The sequence below is a fragment of the Zychaea mexicana genome (genome assembly GCF_025766255.1).
Source record: "Zychaea mexicana strain RSA 1403 chromosome Unknown BDB00scaffold_72, whole genome shotgun sequence".
Taxonomy (NCBI): Eukaryota; Fungi; Mucoromycota; class Mucoromycetes; order Mucorales; family Lichtheimiaceae; genus Zychaea; species Zychaea mexicana.
In genome coordinates, this window is record NW_026516735.1 from 110,879 (window position 1) to 131,316 (window position 20,438).

General features: G+C 44.8%; 7 protein-coding genes across 7 annotated transcripts; 2 read left to right on the forward strand and 5 right to left on the reverse strand.

The window, feature by feature from the left end:
• The first annotated feature begins 55 nt into the window (after positions 1-55).
• On the forward strand, positions 56-2,969 carry BDB00DRAFT_838138 (RasGEF domain-containing protein). The gene has a single exon (XM_053124623.1). The coding sequence runs from the start codon at positions 245-247 to the stop codon at positions 2,648-2,650; it is 2,406 nt and encodes an 801-aa protein (XP_052976618.1). The 5' UTR covers positions 56-244; the 3' UTR covers positions 2,651-2,969.
• A 1,043-nt stretch (positions 2,970-4,012) lies between these two features.
• BDB00DRAFT_961150 (uncharacterized protein) lies at positions 4,013-5,314 on the reverse strand. Its single transcript, XM_053129724.1, has 4 exons — positions 5,019-5,314; positions 4,792-4,932; positions 4,545-4,700; positions 4,013-4,449 (listed from the first exon to the last, which is right to left on the reverse strand). Exons 1-4 carry the CDS (start codon positions 5,242-5,244, stop codon positions 4,046-4,048), a joined length of 927 nt encoding a protein of 308 aa, XP_052976619.1. The 5' UTR covers positions 5,245-5,314; the 3' UTR covers positions 4,013-4,045.
• Positions 5,315-5,362: 48 nt separating this feature from the next.
• Positions 5,363-6,246, forward strand: BDB00DRAFT_838141 (uncharacterized protein). Its single transcript, XM_053124624.1, has 4 exons — positions 5,363-5,562; positions 5,692-5,736; positions 5,833-5,871; positions 5,966-6,246. The coding sequence occupies exons 1-4, from the start codon at positions 5,463-5,465 to the stop codon at positions 6,214-6,216; spliced, it is 435 nt and encodes a 144-aa protein (XP_052976620.1). The 5' UTR covers positions 5,363-5,462; the 3' UTR covers positions 6,217-6,246.
• BDB00DRAFT_838143 (uncharacterized protein) lies at positions 6,247-7,204 on the reverse strand. Its single transcript, XM_053124625.1, has one exon. It carries the CDS (start codon positions 7,089-7,091, stop codon positions 6,546-6,548), a length of 546 nt encoding a protein of 181 aa, XP_052976621.1. The 5' UTR covers positions 7,092-7,204; the 3' UTR covers positions 6,247-6,545.
• Positions 7,205-7,562: 358 nt separating this feature from the next.
• On the reverse strand, positions 7,563-9,402 carry BDB00DRAFT_768933 (kinase-like domain-containing protein; the record flags this gene model as incomplete). The annotated part of the gene is made up of 5 exons (XM_053119782.1): positions 7,563-8,005; positions 8,105-8,236; positions 8,338-8,434; positions 8,533-8,823; positions 8,989-9,402. Coding segments are annotated over 5 exons (1,377 nt in total), but the record flags the coding sequence as incomplete, so codon positions are not given.
• A 714-nt stretch (positions 9,403-10,116) lies between these two features.
• BDB00DRAFT_768929 (ankyrin repeat-containing domain protein) lies at positions 10,117-11,354 on the reverse strand (the record flags this gene model as incomplete). Its single annotated transcript, XM_053119780.1, has 3 exons — positions 10,117-10,523; positions 10,643-10,853; positions 11,007-11,354. The coding sequence occupies 3 exons, from the start codon at positions 11,352-11,354 to the stop codon at positions 10,117-10,119; spliced, it is 966 nt and encodes a 321-aa protein (XP_052976623.1).
• A 2,997-nt stretch (positions 11,355-14,351) lies between these two features.
• Positions 14,352-17,182, reverse strand: BDB00DRAFT_838148 (uncharacterized protein). The gene is made up of 3 exons (XM_053124626.1): positions 16,653-17,182; positions 16,100-16,573; positions 14,352-16,011 (listed from the first exon to the last, which is right to left on the reverse strand). The coding sequence occupies exons 1-3, from the start codon at positions 17,023-17,025 to the stop codon at positions 14,741-14,743; spliced, it is 2,118 nt and encodes a 705-aa protein (XP_052976624.1). The 5' UTR covers positions 17,026-17,182; the 3' UTR covers positions 14,352-14,740.
• Positions 17,183-20,438: the final 3,256 nt, after the last annotated feature.

Consider the following 20,438-nt stretch of genomic DNA (forward strand, 5'->3'; position numbering starts at 1 on the left):
TTCCATACTTTTAACTTCAGTCTGTGCATAGAAACAGTGAGCCTTTTTTTTTCTTCTTCTTTCTCTTTCTCTTTTCCTTTTTCTCTTTCGCTTCCTACTCTTTCTACTCTGCGGCCTTTCTTTGCTTTTGGGAGCCCTTTTGTCTTGCTCTATTTATCTATTTAAATAATTCTTTGTGACGCTTCGAACACGACTCCACACACTTAAAAACAACACTCCACATACACAACTGTTTTGAAAAACCATGGCCGCTGCCACCGGTGGTCTTCCTCTCGTGCCGCTCTCCCCACTCGCCAAATCAGCTCTATTGTGCAAGCATGCATACACCGAAGCAAACGACAAGCTTTCGGAGGCAAAGCAGACTAAACCATCGGTGACGGTGGCGACCCTGAGAAGACTCATTGAAGACACACGGGTCGAACGACGAAGGCTCGACACTTTTGAACACCAAATGGAATCTGTGCAGGCCGCCACAGCCTTTAATTGGGACCCGGACGTTTTGGCCCGACAAATTGCCGCCATCGACTGCCAGCTATACGCCAAAGTCATTTTAAAAAAGAAATGGCTGTGTCAATTGGACAAGAAGCAATCCAAACTTGTACATCTCGTCGACTTTCATCGTTACCTTACACATAGCTTTGCTCATCAGCTTATCTACTGGTCGGAGCTCTCCTCGTTGGCCTCGTCCATGTCCTCGAGTAATAACAACAGCAACAGTAACAATTCGCTCAGTCATAGTTTAGGCGTGGTGCCGCCAATACATCCCAAGGATAATTTGATCACTCATTTGGTTAAGGTGGCGTACCTCTTGGTACATGTGTATCGCGATATGAATGGATTTGCCGCGATCATGCGTGCCTTAATGCTCCCCGAAGTACGACGCCTTCGCAAGTTGTGGCAGGCGTGTTCGTCACGAGCACGCGACATGTACCGCGAACTGGCACAAATCATGTCTCCGTCTAAAAATCATCAGGCGTACAACGATCTCATGCATCGCAAGCTCGAATTATTCCACCAGCACTCGTCGAATGGCTCCACTGTGGCCGTGCCCTGGATCCAGCCGCATCTCTCGGAAATCCAATCGATCACCAAAGAATATACCGCGGGTGATCATGACAACTATCGAGCCGCACGCATTGGTGAAATGGTCCTATCGGCTCCGGGTGCCCGAAAACTCTCCATGGTCGTTGCTGTTCTCGAGCTGTGCCAAGTCAATGCCACAACAGAGTCGGCGGATCTCATTGAAGAACTTTCCAGTAAGAATACTAGACGCATGTCGTTCAAACCAATCCATGTCGACGGTCTTAGAGGCACCGTTGTCCCACCCGCTGATCTCAACGGATTGTTGCCTGGCGATGTCGTTGCTCATCACTGGTTGGTTTCACGCGTTTATTTGACAAAGGATCAGTTGATCAGCGAAAGTATCGAAGTCGAGCCATTGCAGCCGGGTGAGACGCTGGCGTGTGACACCGGAATTGAGGAAGAGGAGTTGCTGGAGCGGGATATGGCTGATACGGATGCTGTGCTGGGTAGCGTGCCCTCAAATTCACGACGTGCCAGCTTGACACTTGATGTGGACCGTGATGACAATGGTGACGACCGTAACGATGACAGCGATAGTAACCAGGGTGATCATCCGGTTGCTACGGAAACCATACCACTGCCACCGGTACCTACACAAGAGCCGCAGCCACAAATTACCCTAGCGTCACCCATGCCTCCACCATCGCCTGTACAGCCGGTGGAACCTGAGCAGCCAACTCAGCCAGCTCAGCAGGAGCAGCAACTTCCGGAGGTAGAGGAGGAGCAATCGGTGAAGCCAATAGAGGAAGATCTTCACAATGTCTGGAGCAGCACAAACGACGACGTCAGTCATGCGGAGGAGAATAGCAAACAGCCGGATGTGATGGAAGAAGCAAGTGGCAACGATCAGCACAAGCGTGAAAAGAGTCTGACGAATCAATCGACGCAGTCGGGATCAACGCAGCAAGAATCGTCAGCAAGCAAACAGACCAAGAAATCCCGCCTGTCACCCACAGCTCCTGAATTTGTGCCTTCGCGTAAACTTTCCACCAGCGGCTTGACAGCCGAACCCCCATCCTCAGTGGTCGTATCTCCTGCATCCTCTGTTCAAGATGTACGCGAGCTCCCAGCGCCTATTGCGGAAGAAGAACAAGAAGTAACCGGAAACAATGAACATGATTCCGAGGAGGAATGGCACGGGTACTTGTATTATGACAAGAAGCAGGACGAGACGGAATCAGAGACATGGAACGGATATCCGAGCCCACCTTTGGAAGAAAGCAACAACAGTAGTAATAGCGCCAAGGGAGGACCAGGCGGAGCACGACGTATATCGACATCGCCATCCGAAAGTTCTGAAGAGTGGAAAGGATACCACGCATCCAAAATGGAAGCGGTCTGGCAACGCGAGATCGATCTTCAAGTACAAGAACGCGACTGGCAGGGTTATACACTGGAAACACTGAACGAGGATGAACTGGACTCGAGTACCATGATGGATGGCGAATTTGAAAAGTCGCGGCAAGCAAGGCGTCAAGATGATCCTATTGAATCGTTCCGTCGGCATCAAGAAAATAGCAAAAACAGCCCTAATAATAACCGACGGGCGCCTAAGCTGCGTTCATAAATAACCTTTTCATACTCTGCCCCACCCCCCATCCAGTAGTACATAAGTATAACCCTAAAGTTCTCTTTCTATCTAACCCCCACCAACCCCATTACACTATCCATCATCCTATATATCTCCCCTATACCCCCTTCCTTGTGTCGTGTAAGTGATCAGTCTCTCTTTTACCTTATGTTGTGGGATTATGTTTTTTATTATAAAAAAAGGATCGCGTCAACTCTTCTCTCTTTCTCCCCATCCTTTATAATATATTTATCTCATTTTGATATCATTCAACCATTAAAACCATATTGTCGATATCGAGTTAGGAAAGATCTTTAGCGGCTAAGGGTTATGCTTCATCGACAAGCCTTGATTCAAAGGATGTTATAAAAGGTCATCGCTGTTGAATGTCGGCGTGGTAGGCAGTGCATACTACAAATCCTGATCCATCAGAACGCTATTTTGATTTTGAAAACAATGATTGCTTTCTTCCCTCAAAGGGCAGCACAGCAATGGAGTACTGACGCTTTTTAACTCAGAACTGACCAATGGAACAATATCTCATCTGGGGAAATAGTTCGTTTGCCAGGAATACGATGTGCGCTTGTCTCTGATTCACTGATTTTAATACTAGTGTTAACGGTGATGTTTCTACAGTCTATGCGCGAACTATGCACACAAAGCGAATCCGAATAAACGGTCAGTATAACTCAAACAAAGTGAACTCTGCATCAATACATCAACCTCATAAAGTTACTTATCTTTTTGTTTCCATTTGGCTCTGCATGTATCGTATATTAGGCTCGTTCACTTGCTGAATAAACTGGTCGCTTGGCTAGGGTGATTTAAATAAGTTTAATCTACAAACCTAGTTCCACGACTTGATTGTCGACTTTTTTCTTTCTCGCAAATGCTTCGCTGGCCGGACCACACGGACGAAACACCACAACAGATCCGCTCAGATGACATCCTTTCAACAGTGGTGCATATTGGAAGCGGCCCGTCGTTGGGCTATGGTAAAGTAAAACCTTGAATGTCAGTACATACATAAAGAGTCGTCTTATAGCAGACTTGCACTGTAATTCGTGTCGACTTCCATTCTTTACTCCCTTTATCGCATCCATCCACGGCACTTTTTGTATGATACAGTATGCACATTTCTGTAACAATGATCAGTAAACAAAGCATCATAGATATTCAGGATCCTAATGGTCATAGTAATAGACGTCATTTTTTCGTGCTTTCCTGAAGCTATTGCATGTTGTTCTAAAACATTAAATATACATGCACTGTTAGTTAATAGAACATATGTGTTTATTTGATTACGTTCGGTGATTATATAGAAGGCTGGCTATATACATTTGATCCCTCTTTCGGTAACTGGGGGACATACAGTATGTACTGTATCTGCTTTTATTTCTTATTCGCTTCATCAATAACAAGATGTAAGCCAAATCGGTTTCCACGATTAAGAATGAGTTGACATAAGGTACTGACAATCCATAATCCAAGCACACCGGAAAGCATAGCATAAATACGGGGAGTGGTTTTGTAATTGATATGATGGATAGCGTCAAGCATGGCACGGGGTCCATTAACCATATAGGTATGCACGACAAGATCCAGACCCAGCATGAAAAGATAGGCGCCTAGGAACGAAGTAAGGATACACACAGCAGCAAATTCAACCAAGAGCAGCGCGATTATACCAGCAAGACCAAAACCTAGCGATGCGAAATGACGTGCGTATACGTTTTGGATAAGCAGTCCATCGCCCCATGTCCAGAAATACATGGCCAAAATATAGCCGCCTATCACTTTTAAAATATGCACATTTGTCAATGTAATATATATATAAAGGCTCTCTTTTATATCACGTTTTTAAACATGTAGATATTTAATAGCAACTTACAGCCAAGCCCATAGAGTGTTACTTTCCAGAAATACATGGCTACTCCAGCAAACAAGAACCCGGCGCCGTAACATCCAAATGAAAAGACAATGCTCGCATGAGGATAGGGTTTACCTATCGGTTCCGCTGCCGTAAGCAAGACCCAGGTAATAGTAGCTAGAGTATGCAGCTTTTATTAGCCTTCTTTTTTACTTTGGAGAGCCCTTAGAAGTAACGTGGTATACAGCAAAAAGAAAGAGAATTATACCTCCAGTGATAAATCCAACCATTCCCATAGTTATAGTAAAGTAGCGAAATCCGGCGGCCATCAAATAGACGCCAAATGCCATGAGAAACGCAGCTGCAACGCCCATATGAGCAGGAATTCCTGGACCGTCGTAGGGTTCATCTATCGAAGCCATTCGTTCTTCTTTAGCAAACAAACTCGAGTTTGAACACACAAAAAACCTTGTGGTGGGAATAATAACCACGAACCATATCGTTTATCATCGTTGATCTGATGTTGTTTTTCTTGTTGCGGCTTTTCTGGGGTATGGTGATGGTTAGGACGATGATGTTGATGATGGTCGTCGGCGTCGGTAATGTCGTTAGTAGTATCATTCTGAGGGGGAGGATTGTTCCAAGCATTACACAACACGGTAAAATAACACACAAATAGCAAGAAAATGATCAAGCACCGGTGTGTTTTTCTTTTCAGCATAGTCTTTGTTCGAGCGAGATGGTAAATAAGTAAGAGATTGTGTATGAAAGGTGAGGAGGATGAAAATACGATCTATCCCACCTCTTCTTGTTCCTTTCATTCATTTATATGTGGTAGGGGAAAAAACACGCATCACGCATTATCTGCATTAAAAAAAGTCACAAGGTTAATGTTATTGGCTTCTTTGTTCTTTTTCTTCTCGAATAAGAAATAACAGCATGTCAAAAGAGGAAATCAAACAAGAATTGGCACAGTACGAACCGAATGAAGAAGAACGTGCTGCTATCAAATCAGCCGTGTTCAACTTTGTCAACCTTTGTAAACTATCTTTTTTTCTTTCTTTATTGACGGCTATATATACACAATTTGCTCATTCCGATCGTCCGCCTTGATTGAGAGACTAACTGAATGAACTTTGCCGACGCGTTTTTTTTGAATATGAAATAGCTACTGTGGGTGCTGGTTCACTCGGTTTAGCAGGATACTTATGGAGTAAGTCATATATAAGCCAGTTAACTTTATTTGAAGGGAGGGAGGGTGGATAGAATAGAGCTAATGGATATGCAATATGTGACCACGAAAATTCAGATAAATCACGACCTAAACGCACAGGCATCCCCACAATCCGTAAGTACTTTGATAGCAGTGAAAAACAATATAATCCGGCTCTATGACGGGTAAAGAGTACACTTGTTAATTATCGAGATATTGTATATAATAGTTGGCTTTTTCACGGGATTAGCACTGGGTGGTGCCTTGGGAATGGATAAAGGCATGCGCACATTACGAGCCAGGCTACCTAGCGATTCGAAACTGTTATCCATCATCCATGAAACTGATCAAATGCGTCATGGTTCTGTGGTACCATTCGAAGGAACAAAAGCAACAACACCTGTAAATCAACAGCAAGAACAACAAAGCACGGATAATATCGATGCGTTTGTGCCTGACGACAAGGCAAACATCAAATGAGTGATATAATAGTAATTTTAAAATGTAGAATCTTCCTTTTTTTATTTGAATCAATAACTTACACAAGAACAACTAGATAACAAACCCGCCTTTTTTTTCTGTTATGTCAAAATGCTATGCCAGCTTACTAGTACTACAAAGGTTTGTGAAATGAAAGAACAAGAAAGAATAGGGAAATTCCTTGAAAACGAAAAGAAAGAGAACAAAAGAGGTATCTTCTAGAACGGAAATAATAACAACAGAGGAATTTTGGAATTGGGACATTGTACTGTGTGATGCTCAAATGTGCGTTAGTGAGTGTGCAGTGTGAGTATATATTAATAAATGGGCTATTGTTGTTGCTGTTGCTGTTGTGAATGAAATTCGGTATTGTAAGCTAGTACACCAGTGATCCAGCCTTTGGCATACTTGAATACTTTGGCAGATCCATCGAGTTTCGAGTATCGAAGACCAATAACGTCATTTGCTGCAACAAATGTCTCGACAGTAAATACAACGGTGCTTTCCTTTTCTTGTTCAGGATCCAAAGTGGCTTGTGGCACTTGTTGCTGACTGTGATGATGGTTGTTGCTGTTGTTGTTACTTTTATTGTTGTGATAATGATGGGACGAGTGGTGATGTGTGGATGAATGTAACTGGAACGACTGTGACCAAGGCATCATGATTGTATCATGTTGATGAGAAAAGGGCATGGATAAACGCTTGAACGTCCGACTCCAACGATTTGTGTTTGTGCCAGTGCTTGCACTGTTATTACTTAGTAAACTGCTACGTTGTCCTGGACCGTCCGTTGCTGCTGTAGCAAATGACGCGTTCGTATACTGTTCTGCTTGCTGTTGCGAGGAAGGAGACAGTGGTAATTGATTGTTGGGCATGGGTGTCGATGACGAACTTGCTGCTGCTGCTGCTGCTGCTCCTGCAGCAACAGATTTTTTCCGATCCTTTAATCCATGAAACCAAGATCCACTGCTGCCTCCGTGAGTATTACCACTATTGTTGTTGTTGTTGTTGTTGTCATAGCTATGCATTGTCATGACGCATGCCAGACGCAACGAGCTGTCGTGACGATAAGTGATGCCCAAAAGCTCACAGGCTGCACGCACGAGTAGCAACATGTCCATTTCAGTACCTTGGATTCGATAATAAGTGATTTGATCTTTGGCGACGCGTTGATAAAGTTGTGACAAACTGAGCGTAGAAGCTGTCTTTTTCAACCCTCGTTGTTGTTGCTGTTGTTGTTGTTGAGCAGCAGCAGCAGCAGCTATCATAGGCCCTTTGAGCTTGCGGAATAAACGATGCAAAGGCGAATGCATGTCTGCAGCAGGTACAGGCTGCAGCTGAGCTTGCTTTAACTGCGCGCGAACAGTCTTTATCAATTCCTTCTGCAGCAGCCCTTGAGCCTGTACGACTTCGTCTCGTTTGGAGTAAGGTGTATAGTGCATCGATCGGCTAGTGAAATAGATAGACGGGTTGATCGGGTGATACAGGATGGATTTCTTGACGTGACATCCGCGTCGATTCTCTTCTTCCATGTCTTTGAGGTACCGCTGCCGCGTTCGCTCGCGATCCGCCGTCAGCGGAAAATAGTCGCGGTCCGTGTCTTTGAAAAGGTCCGGCAGTCGGCCGTCGTCATTGAGCCATGCGTCGTCTTTGAGTGCGAGTCGGATGCCCATCCGTTTTCGTCGGTCGACCGATAAACATTTTCGGATCGTCTGTTGGAGCCCTGGACTAAGATTCTCTGGCATTGGATAGTTCCCGCTTACCACGTATTTCTTCAGCTGATCTGGATCTTTGGGTCGAGTTGTTAGTTTCAGTACATGGCACGCATCATGTATGTATAGAGCCAGCTCCCAGCCCCGACAAATCCTTCTTTTGTTGGATAACTTACTGCGCGCATGTGCAAAAGGTTCGAATCCGGCCGTCATGCGAAACAACGTGACACCCAAACACCAGCAATCCACTTCTGGCCCTGTATACCTCTGGCCTGAAAAGATTTCAGGACTATAATACAACATGGATCCTTAATAAAAGAAAACATGTTTTAGGATTGTATATAGTTAGCGTCTATAGAGGTTTACTCCTTGAAACGAGCTTGTGTCAATGACATGTATCTTGGCATACCACATAAGGTTTTCAGGCGTTGGTGCCCGAATCTATTCCCCAGCCCGAAATCCGCTAAGCGAATTTGTCCATCCGGCATCAGTAATATATTGGGTGTCTTTGATATTAAATTCTGTCGTATCAGTATTGTTGCAATCCTGCCAATAAACCTTAAGACATATCCCCCCTTTCAAAAAGAGATATTACTAGATATACCTTGATATCTCGATGAACAATCCATTTGCGGTGACAATGATCTACTGCTGCCACCACTTGTCGAAAGATGGCTCGTGCCTCTGTTTCGGACAGGGCACCTTTCTTGGATCGCTGCAGATGCTCATCCAGATTAACCCCGGGTACATATTCCATAACCAAATAAAGCGTTTCGGCAGTCTCGTATGTTTCATAGAGATGGATCACGTTTTTATGATCCATCGCTTCCATCAAGGCTACTTCACGAACCAATCGAGACATGACGCGATATTCGTGCTTGCGCTTGTCAATGATCTTTTTTAATCCATTGTTCGTTGATGATATTAGCATAATTTGTTCTTGAGTGTGTGGTGCATATATAATTGCGTATATTATGTGAGATCTCTTTCTTTCTCTATCTCTCTCGTGCGCACCCCCTCTTTGTGTCTTGCACCTTCACCCCTTAATACGGTAACTAACCTTGACTGCAAAGCGTTCGCCAGTAATATAATGTTGTGCAAGCATAACTTTGCTGAATTTGCCGTGGCCGATCTGTTCGACGAAGCTATAATCGCCAATACCATTCAGAAGCGTGTCTGTCGAGGGTGGGAATTCTTTCTTTTTATCACTACTTTTCTGTGGTTGCTGTTGCTGCTGGTGTGGCGGCGAAGGGGATTGTGGAGAAGGTGGTGGTGGAGGCACTGGTGGCGGAGGAGTAACGGTAGCCGGAGGGGTATCAGTAGTAGTAGGTGTTATCGGACGATGGTGGTGCGATCGTGGAGATGAAGCGACTGACTTTAGATCGTCCTGGTGGTGTTGTTGTCTCGGCAGGAATTGGGACTGGCGCCGACGTAACTTTGTTCGCAACTGATCGGCCACAGTCCGAAGCGGCATGAAGGTTGCAAATAATGATAATGAAAGGAAGAGAAGAGGAATTTGTTTTATACGGTGACCTGCGCAGACAACGAAAAAAAGAAAGAAAGAAAGAACAACAACCTGGAGGGGGAGGGGAGGTACAAAAGTATTGCACCGCCGCAGCTCTTACTTTTGTAGTAGAGACTAGAACAGCGTTGTAATATATTAATTTGTCTTCTCTGTCTGTCCGTCTGTATGTCTCTCCCACCCGCAACATGCCCACTCAGATCTACACGGTGCCTCTACTTTGCTTGCACAAAAAAAAGCTCCCTCTTGACAGAAAGAAAGAGAAGCACCGACGACATTGCACGAGGCACTCGCATCGGGACGAAAACAATGCACTAACATGCCGAAGTTGTTTGTTCAGAAAGGGAAACTTTTCTTTTTTTATCTCGGGTCTGGGGGGTGGGGATGGTTTGCGTTGTTGAGAGGAGATGCTGATTTGATGACGATGGAAAAAAGAAACAAAAAGGCTATTTTTTAGAAATAAGAAAGAAATGATACAAAAACATGATGGCAGCAGAAAAAGAAGGAGGAGGACTATACGGTGTGTGTGTGTGTGTGAGGGGTTATTTAAAAAGAGCAGTAGTAGTGGTAGCAGTAATAGTCGGTAATAGCAGTAGCAGTGGCAGTAGTAGTAGTAGTAGTAATCAAGAGGAGGTAAGAGGAGGTTATCATCGCTAACAAGAAGACTTAGAAGAAGCCATCGTCATCGCCACCACCAAAGAGTCCATTCGATGCCAGCGTGTTTGCAAGATGTCCGGATACGGTCTTTGACTTTTCCTCATTCCGCTTCTTGTCCATCTTCTTGGTCGAGAGTGCACCCAGCCCTTTGAGATAGTCGACCAGTCGCTTGTGGCTGTTGGATTTAGCCAGCTCCAGTGGGGTGGGCACGCGTTTTGACACATAGGCATTGATGTCACAGCTAAACCGTTCCACCAGCAGTGTCACAACTTCCAGTCGTCCAGCACGGGAAGCCCAGTGGATCGGCTGCTCGCCCCGATGATCTGCTTGGTCCGCAGGAATACGACATGAGCGGATAAGGAAGCATACCAAGTCCGTGTGGCCCGACACGCTTGCATAATGTAACGCCGTAGCACCTATGCCACGCATCATTTTTGGTGTTTTTTATTGTTTAGAATCGTGTACATCGCGTCATTATAAGTGTCTTCCCCCCTTGCTCTGACTCAAATTCATGCCAAATCTAAAAAAAAATTACCTATGCTGTCGACTTCGAGATTCAGGGCGCCCTGAGTATATCCAACAATAAACTCCACCACGGCCGCATGACAATGCTCAGCTGCGGCGTGCAAAGCGGTCTTGTTGCGCGAGCCCTGGCCGCGAGCATGGACAAGATCTCCGCCTGCCTGCACCAGCTTCTGAAGTCCGGCAAGCCATCCGACGCTGGCGGCAAGATAGCAAGGTGTCACCTATATTTTGGGGTTTTGTCATGATATAAATTATTAAGATTAAATGAATATTAAATAATTAATAACAGCAAGAAGGTTTGGTTATCAACCACTTAGCCGATCCACCACTACCACTACTACAACCCCATGCCCAGCACAAACATTCCAAGTTACCTTGTCTTCTTCGACGTCACCCATGGTCATGGCATTTGGATTCGCGCCTTGTTGCAACAACAGGTCCAACGCGCCGGGTGCCTTGGTGACAATCAAGGCATGAATCATGCCATAGCCATACTTGACTGCACTTGCTGACGGCGATTGTTTGGCGGTATTAGGCGACCCGCCACGACGCAAAAAGTTGCTTATGATCTTTTCGACCGTCACATCGCTGCCCTTAGACTTGGCAATGGTGTCCCAGAGTCCATCGGATCCACCATACATGAGCGGGTCAACGCGTCGTTGTTGGATCATCGAAGAGCCGGTGTAGCCTGCAGTGGATGTGGTGGACCGCACAGGCGTCATGGGCACTGAATAGACCGATGTGGCCGATGAAGAGCCGGGGCCAATACTGCCAGGGCCTCCTCCTCCACTCCCTCCGTTAGCGCTTCCTGACATGGTCGATGAGGCTGTGGACGGTGAAGAATAGGAGGAATGGATCGACGGATTGTGTCGCAAATAGGCTCGATTATTGCCTCCTTGGCCGCCCAGTTGCTGGATGTTATGGTGGTTGTTGTTGTTGTGAATCGATGCAGAGTCGGTCGTAAGGTCGGAGCTGACGCTGTAAATGCTGTTGGTGCCTGGATGGCGAATAGGGTGGTTTGGAGGCTGTCGCATCGCATTGTCGGCTAATGACATTGTGGCAGTGGAAGAAGACGAGACGGACGAGACAGAGGGCAAAGGTGTGCCGTTCCAGTACGACTGTGGTGGTGTTTGCTGCTGCTGTTGGTAGTGATGCAAAAGCGACGATGCGGTCGAGGTCGACGATGATCGTGAGGGGATGGCGCCACCTCGGGTTACTACTGTTGCTGCTGCTGCTGCATTGCTACTGTGTTGCGATTCATACGAGTCAGAAATGACAGAGGGTTGCGGGCTCGTGGGTGTCAAGGGATAGCCTGACAACGGTGGCTGCTGCAGTCGTTGTTGTGGTGGAGAGGCTGGTGTGGGTGGCAGCGGCTGCTGCTGAGGAGGAGGAGGTGGAGGCGGTTGCTGTGGAGGCGCTGTAATTGCTTGGTTGTTGGTACTATTAATATTACTACTATTGCTGCTGCTATTGCTGTTGTTGATATGGGTAGGTGGCAGTGGAGGAGGAGGATGGCTGAAGGCGCCTGTGTGGTGATGAAGAATATGGTGATGCTGGTGATGTGGTACAGATGAAGAAGAGTTGGAGAACGTTGGGAGTTCGCTCAGGGTGTCTGATTCGGCGGACAACGAGCGGGAGGTTGTGCTACTGCTGGTCGAATGGACCAGCGATGGCTGTTGTGATGATGCGACTGGTGTTGGTGGTGGTGGTGGTTGCTGCTGTTTGCTCACATAGTCGAACTTCTTTTTGAAAAATTGCATTTCGCGCACTGCTTTTTCGTAGCGCCGTTGATGCTCGTCGCTCACGGCTTTGAACTGGTCGTTTTCTTGCTCGAGTTGCTGTGTTCGCTGCTGTAACATTGTAACAAGTCGTTCGTGATCGGTCAACAATCGCTTGAGCTCGAGTTTCAGGACCTGGCGCAGTTTGTCGTGCTCGACCTGCTGGATTAGCTCGATGAGACACTCGCGTGCACTCATGGGCAGGTCGCTGTGGTCGTCTTTGTCGTCGCGAAGCATGCGATCGAAGGGTCGAGTCAGGTCCTCCATACTGCAGAAGGATGGAGAAGGAGAAAAGGAAGAAGAAGAAGGTGGTGGTGGTGGCATAGTCATTTTTTTTGTTCAACACTGGTTTTTTTGCGGGTGTGAATAGAGTGAGTGTGTGCTGTGTATTACAGGAAATGAAGGTAACGCAAAAAACGACCGGAGAGATAATTGATGTGTTCTACAAAAGAAGTCGGGAACAAAAAAAATAAAATAAAATAAAAGAGAAAAAGAAAGAAGATGGAAAAAGGCTCTAGTCTGTCTGGCTCGATGGGGCATTTATTCGCTAACCCATCCACCTCCCGTTAGATTGCCTATTTTGAACGCTTATTCAAAAAAAAAAAACAGAGCAGAGAAGAGAGGAGGGAGGGGTGCGCACACAAATCCATCGAAGAAGCAAAAGAAGAACAGGAATCGCACACTCTTTTCTCCCTTCAATTCCCGCCAAATGGGTTCGATGGGTGCCATAATACCCCATTCTTGTCATCAAAACAAAGAAAGAAGCCCTTTCCGTATCACCTTTGAGCTACCATCCTGTACGCGTCCCAGTGCTGCTCGGGCCACAACAACAGATGAAGTTCCCAGACACCCATTGTGTGTGTGTGTGTGCTACTTAGCTACTGTTGCTACCACACTACCGTTGCTATGACTATTGTTTTTTGCTCTTTTTCTCCTAAGCGCCCATGTCATAGAGAGGTTGCAGTTTTCCAGAGCTCCAAACAACCCCCATCCTATCACTACTATTACTACCACTACTACGCGAACACTTACATACATACATACATACATACATACACACACTCCTCTTCTGCTTGTCTCCCTTTCAAACAGTAGATCTGACTGCTGGAAGAATTAAGATTGTCCTCCTCTCTCTCCCCACCCCCCCCCCAACAAAAAGCACCACCACAACCACCACCACCGATTCTCCCTCTTTGACCTGTGTCCCTTGATAGCAATGGCTCCCTATGTGCAAATGTAAACCTGTCATTCTAGAGAACAATACGCCGCTGCTGACACTTTGTGCTATGTTTATCAAAAGCATGATCACATGGGCCCTACCTATCCACAGCATTTCTCGCAAGTTGGATATGAGCGGCATATGGCTTATTAGTTTAATTCCCAAAAGCACAAATCGCCGCTTCAATGATTTGCATCCCTCCCCCCCAAGAAGTATGATGGAATTAAGAGCAGGCAGGCAGCATGCACACTTTCTCACACACAACGTATTAGGCTTTATTTGTCATGGTCAGAACGACTGGGACGGACAATGAGCTTAATTAAGCAAGAACAGAGGCACACAGACAAAACTGGGTATAGTAATCGGTCTTTTGCACCTTTCCATAAACTACTGGCCGTTTCCTCCTCGTTTCCTCTGCTCCTACTACTCTAACCCACCCCACCTCCTTTCAAATACCCACCCCCTCCTGTGATTTAATGATGGGTCTTGCTAGGCAGTAGTGTAATACGGGGTGTATAGCAGCACTAATAATAACGGTAGCAGTAGTACGGTGCTGTGCTACCCTGTACCCAACATAAGGCTGCTGCTGCTGCAGAGATGCAACAAGATGCAACAAATCAAATTATATGAAAGTGATCTGTTACACATGCGCCATATCAAAAACCACAGTCCGCTATTAAAAAGAAAGAGAGCATACATGCACAAGGGAACAATAAGAAAAAAAATGCAAGTGTCGCTGAAGATCGGTCTTTCGCCCTACTGCGGCATCAGATCTCTGTGCCTGTTTAATTTAGAGTTCTATCATTATTTACCATCCACTCAATCATCTATCCATTAGCAACAACAAGGACAACAACACCCTTCCCTTTGCTTCCAAGGTAGCTTCGCCAAGTGCTTCGCTAGGTACTCCTTTGCCCTTTTCCTCTTTCCCTTCCTCCTTTGACCGATGATGACGGTGATGATGGTTCTGTCGGGTGGCCGACCATATACATACACTCCTGTCCTGCCCTCGTCAATGATACTACGTACCCGTTGCTACTACTACTACTAAACATCCCATGTGCTATTTCCTCTTTCTGATCAATAATCCAGGGTAAAATGCACATTTTTTTTATTTGTTTTGTAATCGCCGCATCCGTTCTTCCGCTGCTCTTGCCCGCATCTCCCTTTCAAGCCTTGACCGTGCCTCGGGCGTCATGCTTGCCAAATTCATTCCAGAAGGACCGTTTCCTGTTGCTGCTACAATCGCTGCTGCTGGTCCACCTAGCATTTGCGGCCCTGTCTTCTTTTGCGATGATGGTGATGATGATGCTTTAGCTAGTTCTTGCTCTTGCTTCTTCTTTAGCATGCGAGCCTCTTCCTTCTTTTGTCGTTCCTCTTCAATCTTTCTCCGCCTTGTTGCTTCACGCTCCTTCCGTACTCGATCCTTCTCCGCCTGTTCTAGTTCAGCTTCTCGTGTCAGTGGACTCGGTACGCGTGCCTCGTTGAGCCAATCCCAGCGGCTGCTTAGATCACACATACACCGTCGTAACGCATTACGTGTGTCTTTGTCCTTGGCTACTTCGTACGCCGTTTTGCCTAGATCGTTTTTAATTGTCGGATCGGCATCCAGCTCGCGCACCAGAACAGACACGAGTGCGGGGTAACCGGCATGTGCTGCCAAATGAAGTAGCGTCGGATATCGCTTTAATTCTTCGTCAGCGTCATCATCATCATAATTGTTGTTGTTGTTGTTACTGCCCTTGGGGGTGGTAGCAGTACTACTGGATGGGAACAATGATGCTAATATAGGACCACGAGATAAAGACAGCAAAATGTCCTCGTGCTTTCGAACATGCGCTAGCACCAATTGCTCTTTACCCTGCTTGGTCAGGGACACCAATTTCTCGACTTGAGCTGGAAGCGCTTTGTTGTAGTTGCTGTTGCTAGCACCACTGGTGCTCTTTTTCATATCTTGTTGTTTACCGCCACTTTTAGATTTTTCTAGTTGTTGACGTGCCCGTTCCTCCTTGTCAATCACTTTGGCTCGATGTGCCTGGATTGCCTCAATGTCCGCTTCAAGGACTTTGAGCGTGCTCATTTCAATAAATACACGGCGTACTTCATTCAATGTTGGTCGTTTTGTCGGAAAAGGGATGGTTTCCGAAGTATGGCGCGTCAGAACGGCATCGTCGTAGCCATACACCAGCTTGCGATTGTTGCTTGGTGCATGGACAAAGACATGTTCGCTTTCTTGGATATGTTGTTTCCATTGGTCAAGCACCTCGCGTACCTCTTGCTGCAACATTTGTTCGTTGTGTCGACGGATTTGTGCGCCTGCGGAATTGGCTGCACCTTTGGAACTATCGTTGGCTGATTGTGCACCACCCTGCTTTCGTCTCGCTATTTGAAAAATCCTTTGTTGTAAGTAGATCAAGATCCCCTCCTTAGCGATCCATCATTGAATAAAATAAGAGAAAAGAAAGCTCACTGGTATAGCGATGGAACGTCTTGTGCGCAACCATTTTCACCTCGTGTGGATCCAGCTTGTGAGGGCCCCGGATACTCTTATTGACATCCACCACAGCACCTGCGAAATGACCACCACCAATCATGATGATCGTCCACAGCCGCTTTCGTTGTTCAAACCGCGTCGCTTGCAAGCGCGACAAGCCTTCCAATGTCTCGGTCAGTTTCCGATACACGCCAAAATGGATTGATCCAGGCAATGCAGGCGATGCTTGAAACCACGACAATGCACGGTATTTCTTCTCGAATGGAGACAGGTCTTGTGCTACAGCATCAAGCGAAACATGGAGTGCTTCTTCCTTTTGCTGCTGTTGGACTTGTTTCTTGAGCAATGCGTTTGTGTTGTCGTTCTGTGTTTCGCTGTCGCTGGAGCTGTTGTCATCGTCTTCTTCGTCTTCTTCTTCGGACTCGGATCCCGAGATACTTTCAGCCAAGTCTGTATACCACATATTCATATATTAGAGAACCATATAGTGAACAGATCCAATACGAACGCAGAAAAGAAAACTAATTACCAGCAAGCATGGCTTCAAACTCGGGCAACGATACAGGGGGTTGTTTCAGCACCAGTTTACGCTTAATATTATATCGATGCCAGTCAGTTGAGAAATGCTTACGATGATCTTGACGATCGTTCGTGGAAAAGGCGAGATCGCACGTATTACACGTCAACACGTCGGATGAACCGGGCTCTGTTGTTGTTGCTGCTGTTTGATGTTGCTGAATTTCTAGATTCTCGAGAGCTGCAGCTGTCACGTCGACTTGTTGAGACTCTTGTTGCTGTTGACGATCTCCATCATAGTCGACGGGATGTAGTGCGTCGAGTAGTTCTTGAGGAATATGAAACACGCTCAGTGGACGTTGTTTTAACTTTTCAATGTCCAGCATATTCTTAAGTCTATAATTTTTGAGAATGGAGGAAGACGGAGTGAGGGAATGGTCGATAGACGGAAGGTAAAGTATGGTTATTTGACTGTCGTAGGTATAATGTTATATACAAAACGGTTATGGCGCGGATTATTATAGATTTACTGCGGCAAATGTGTGGCCACACTTAAAAAAAGCATGATACCTCCGCCACCTTTTAAGGGTGTCGCAGCAACAGAAGTCAGCCACACCGTACTTTACTATGGTGTGCGATGATTGCTACGATCACATATAATACTTTCTCCAAAATCATATCATTGATTAAGAATGACAAGCAATCTGTCAGACTTGGTATGTCATTTTAAAGAATGACAATAAAACAGTTCATGATTAATAAAATGTGCTTCTGGCTTATCAACCACGTTACTAGTGGCAGTAGTACATATATAGAAGTGTTTAAATGCCACACCATACCCTTTCTATCTTTTTCCTTTTTACGGTGTGAGTGGTGGCTATAGCTGTTTCTTATTTAGTTGGATTCGATATCATGGATATAAAGAAATACTCAAGAACATCATCATCTATTTCCGACAAGGAAAAAAGAGTCTTAACATATCATATACTTCCTCATCGGTTATTGCTAATGATATCATGAATATAATTTCGATCGGCTTTTCCATACATCAGCAAATGGACAGAGACCCACAATGCACATGTTCCTCTTCACAGTATATATCTGTGTGCGTGCTGCATCGACATAGTATATGTACATAGAATTAACCTAGAAATTGACGACGGACGTCGATCATCTTACAACAACATCAAAAACAAAAAACAGGTTTTTCTATAAAACGAGTAATGTTCAAGAACGAAATTGTGCATTATTCAAAAATGTCTTGCATAATATGTAGCTTAAAATAGCGGAGGTCCACATGGGAGGGGGGGTAGAAGAAAAACGAAAGGCTGTTTTTCATCGGATCATTCGTGTATTACAATAGACACATCAGAATAGGAGCGACACTGTATGCTGATATATAGTCTATCACCGAACAATAACACCTTTTTTCTTTTATCTTCCTACTCCTACTACAAAAACACGCTCCCTTTCTCCTGGAACTCCCAATTTCCCTTCTTATTCCCTTCACAAATTTCTTCTCCTAAATCAAGGCATACTATGTAACAAGTAGAAGGATCGATTGTTGCGGTTACTACTACTTTATTTTCGGTCTTGATTGATTACTTCAACAATCTTACGGAACGAAAAATTGCTACGATATATACTATCCTTACTCACAGAGGGAAAAAAACATTGATCGAGCCTAAAAAGGAGATACGATGGCAGGTTTATAATACTTATTAATACTTATTAAAGCACAATATGTACAATAAGGTATACTACTGCGCCGACAAATAAACGACGATGCGTAAATGATTAAAGGAGACGTTAAACAATAAAACAACTACATATTTTTTGGACGATGAGCGTTAACGACAGGGACGATCACAATTCTAGTTTAGATTAAAGTCGGATGATTGTTGTTCTATTGCTGTAACTAACTGTACAGCCTATACTTTTTATATACAGTTGACCCCCGCTTTTTGCAGTAGCAGTTTTTCATGAAAAAAACTGCAAAAAGCGGGGAACTGCAAAAAGTGAGGATGGGTATAAGGGTGTTACACAGGCTGAGTATAGCTTAGCTTACTAAGTGTCAATTATGTGAAACAATTAAAGAATATCGGTACTTTGTTGAGGTTACTTTCACATTGCAATGTCTATATATAAAAGACTTGAATTTTTGCAATTGTCTTATACACACTACTCAAACTACACATCATGACGAAAGGAAAATATGAAAAGCTTACTGACGAAATAAGTGAAGCAGCGTATCAGTACTACGTCGCCAAAGAGAAAGCGCTGCGCAAGTTTACATACAAGGATTTACTCGACTGGATAAAAACAACATACAACCTTGAGAGTGTTCCGAATACAACAACAATTTCACGAATGATTGCTAAGAGAAAACATGAAGAAGAAAACGGCATCGAGAGAAATAAAAGACAAAAAGCTCGAGCAAAGTTTCCCGTATGTTTAAGCTTATTGAGTACTGCTTGCTATTCACTTTACTAATAAGAAAGCAAAATAATACAATAGGAACTAGAATACGCTTTATATACATGGATAGAACAAAGATTCCATGAGAAGATCCCAATCAATTGGGATATCATTAAGAAAGCTGGTGAAAACTTTGCAACTAAGCTGAAATCTCAACTGAGGACTTGACATTCTCCAATGGCTGGCAAAACCGCTTCCAAAAACGATATAACCTCAAGGTCCAAAAAATAAGTGGTGAAGCTAGCTCTGCTGATGTCACACTCGCAGAAGTCAAGTTGCCTGAAATACAACGAATGCTAGAAAAATATACGTTAAAGGACATTTACAACATGGACGAGACAGCTGTCTTCTACTCCAGTGCTCCTGTGTCTACAATTGCACCTGGACCGTTTAAAGGGGTCAAGCAGGACAAGTCGCGGTTGACACTTGTATTGACGACGAATGCTGATGGATCTGATAAGTGGCGCCCCTGGTTCATTGGCAAGGCACAGCGCCCAACCTGTTTCAGCAAAGTATGCTATACGATAAAGTAAAAGATGATGATCAACTGCTTATTATATTTTCTATATAACAACAGGCACAGCAGAGAAAGGTTGACATCTCGAAGTACCGTGCAAATGCCAATGCTTGGATGACGCGCGATATCTTCAAGAAGTACCTTACTATGTTGGATAAATCGATGGTGTATCAGCAAAGAAAAATTGCATTGCTCTTAGACAACTTTTCGGGCCATTTTTGCGATTACGAGCCAAAGAATGTCGAGCTAGTATATTTGCCGCCAAATACAACATCGCTTATGCAGCCTTTAGATGCTGGTATTATCCGCAGCTTCAAGGTGCATTTCAAGTACGTTGTTGTTATAATTATTAGATAGGCTTATTTTATATGTATTTGGAAATTTGAAAGTAACCATTTTCTCTGTTGTATTAGGAATTTGCAATATGAGCATGCATATAGCAGAATTCAGGAGCGCTTGGAAAAAGGCCTGCCTGTTGATAACGGAAATACGTTTCGTATTGATGTTTTGACAGAAATACAATGGTGTCATGAGGCATGGCAAAGTGTTCTAGTGCTGACAATTGTAAACTGCTACATAAAAACGAGGGTAATAGATGCAGTCATGACTAGCAGCACTGATAGTGGGTCAGACAATGCAGACGAAGTTGCACTTGGCCAGATCATCTCAGTCTTATTTATGGTGCCAACAACCTTGCAAATTTCACTTTTGATGCAGATCTACCTGAGGAAATTGCAGCTGTTCATCCACTGCTTTCCGATGAAGAAATTGTTAGTGCTGTTCTTAATGAAAAAGTAGCTGATG

What these genes read in the sequence shown, in the direction of transcription:
- BDB00DRAFT_838138 (XM_053124623.1), top strand. Translation starts at nt 245, where the DNA reads ATGGCCGCTGCCACCGGTGGTCTTCCTCTCGTGCCGCTCTCCCCACTC.
- BDB00DRAFT_961150 (XM_053129724.1), bottom strand. Translation starts at nt 5,244, where the DNA reads ATGCTGAAAAGAAAAACACACCGGTGCTTGATCATTTTCTTGCTATTT. An exon ending in GGTTGGATTTATCACTGGAG is followed by an intron (nt 4,701 to 4,791) that starts GTATAATTCTCT and finishes TGCATACTCTAG; the next exon opens with CTACTATTACCTGGGTCTTG. An exon ending in AACACTCTATGGGCTTGGCT is followed by an intron (nt 4,450 to 4,544) that starts GTAAGTTGCTAT and finishes ATATTTTAAAAG; the next exon opens with TGATAGGCGGCTATATTTTG.
- BDB00DRAFT_838141 (XM_053124624.1), top strand. Translation starts at nt 5,463, where the DNA reads ATGTCAAAAGAGGAAATCAAACAAGAATTGGCACAGTACGAACCGAAT. An exon ending in GTTCAACTTTGTCAACCTTT is followed by an intron (nt 5,563 to 5,691) that starts GTAAACTATCTT and finishes AATATGAAATAG; the next exon opens with CTACTGTGGGTGCTGGTTCA. An exon ending in CACAGGCATCCCCACAATCC is followed by an intron (nt 5,872 to 5,965) that starts GTAAGTACTTTG and finishes TGTATATAATAG; the next exon opens with TTGGCTTTTTCACGGGATTA.
- BDB00DRAFT_838143 (XM_053124625.1), bottom strand. Translation starts at nt 7,091, where the DNA reads ATGCCCAACAATCAATTACCACTGTCTCCTTCCTCGCAACAGCAAGCA.
- BDB00DRAFT_838148 (XM_053124626.1), bottom strand. Translation starts at nt 17,025, where the DNA reads ATGCTGGACATTGAAAAGTTAAAACAACGTCCACTGAGCGTGTTTCAT. An exon ending in GTTTGAAGCCATGCTTGCTG is followed by an intron (nt 16,574 to 16,652) that starts GTAATTAGTTTT and finishes TGTGGTATACAG; the next exon opens with ACTTGGCTGAAAGTATCTCG. An exon ending in GACGTTCCATCGCTATACCA is followed by an intron (nt 16,012 to 16,099) that starts GTGAGCTTTCTT and finishes TTTTTCAAATAG; the next exon opens with CGAGACGAAAGCAGGGTGGT.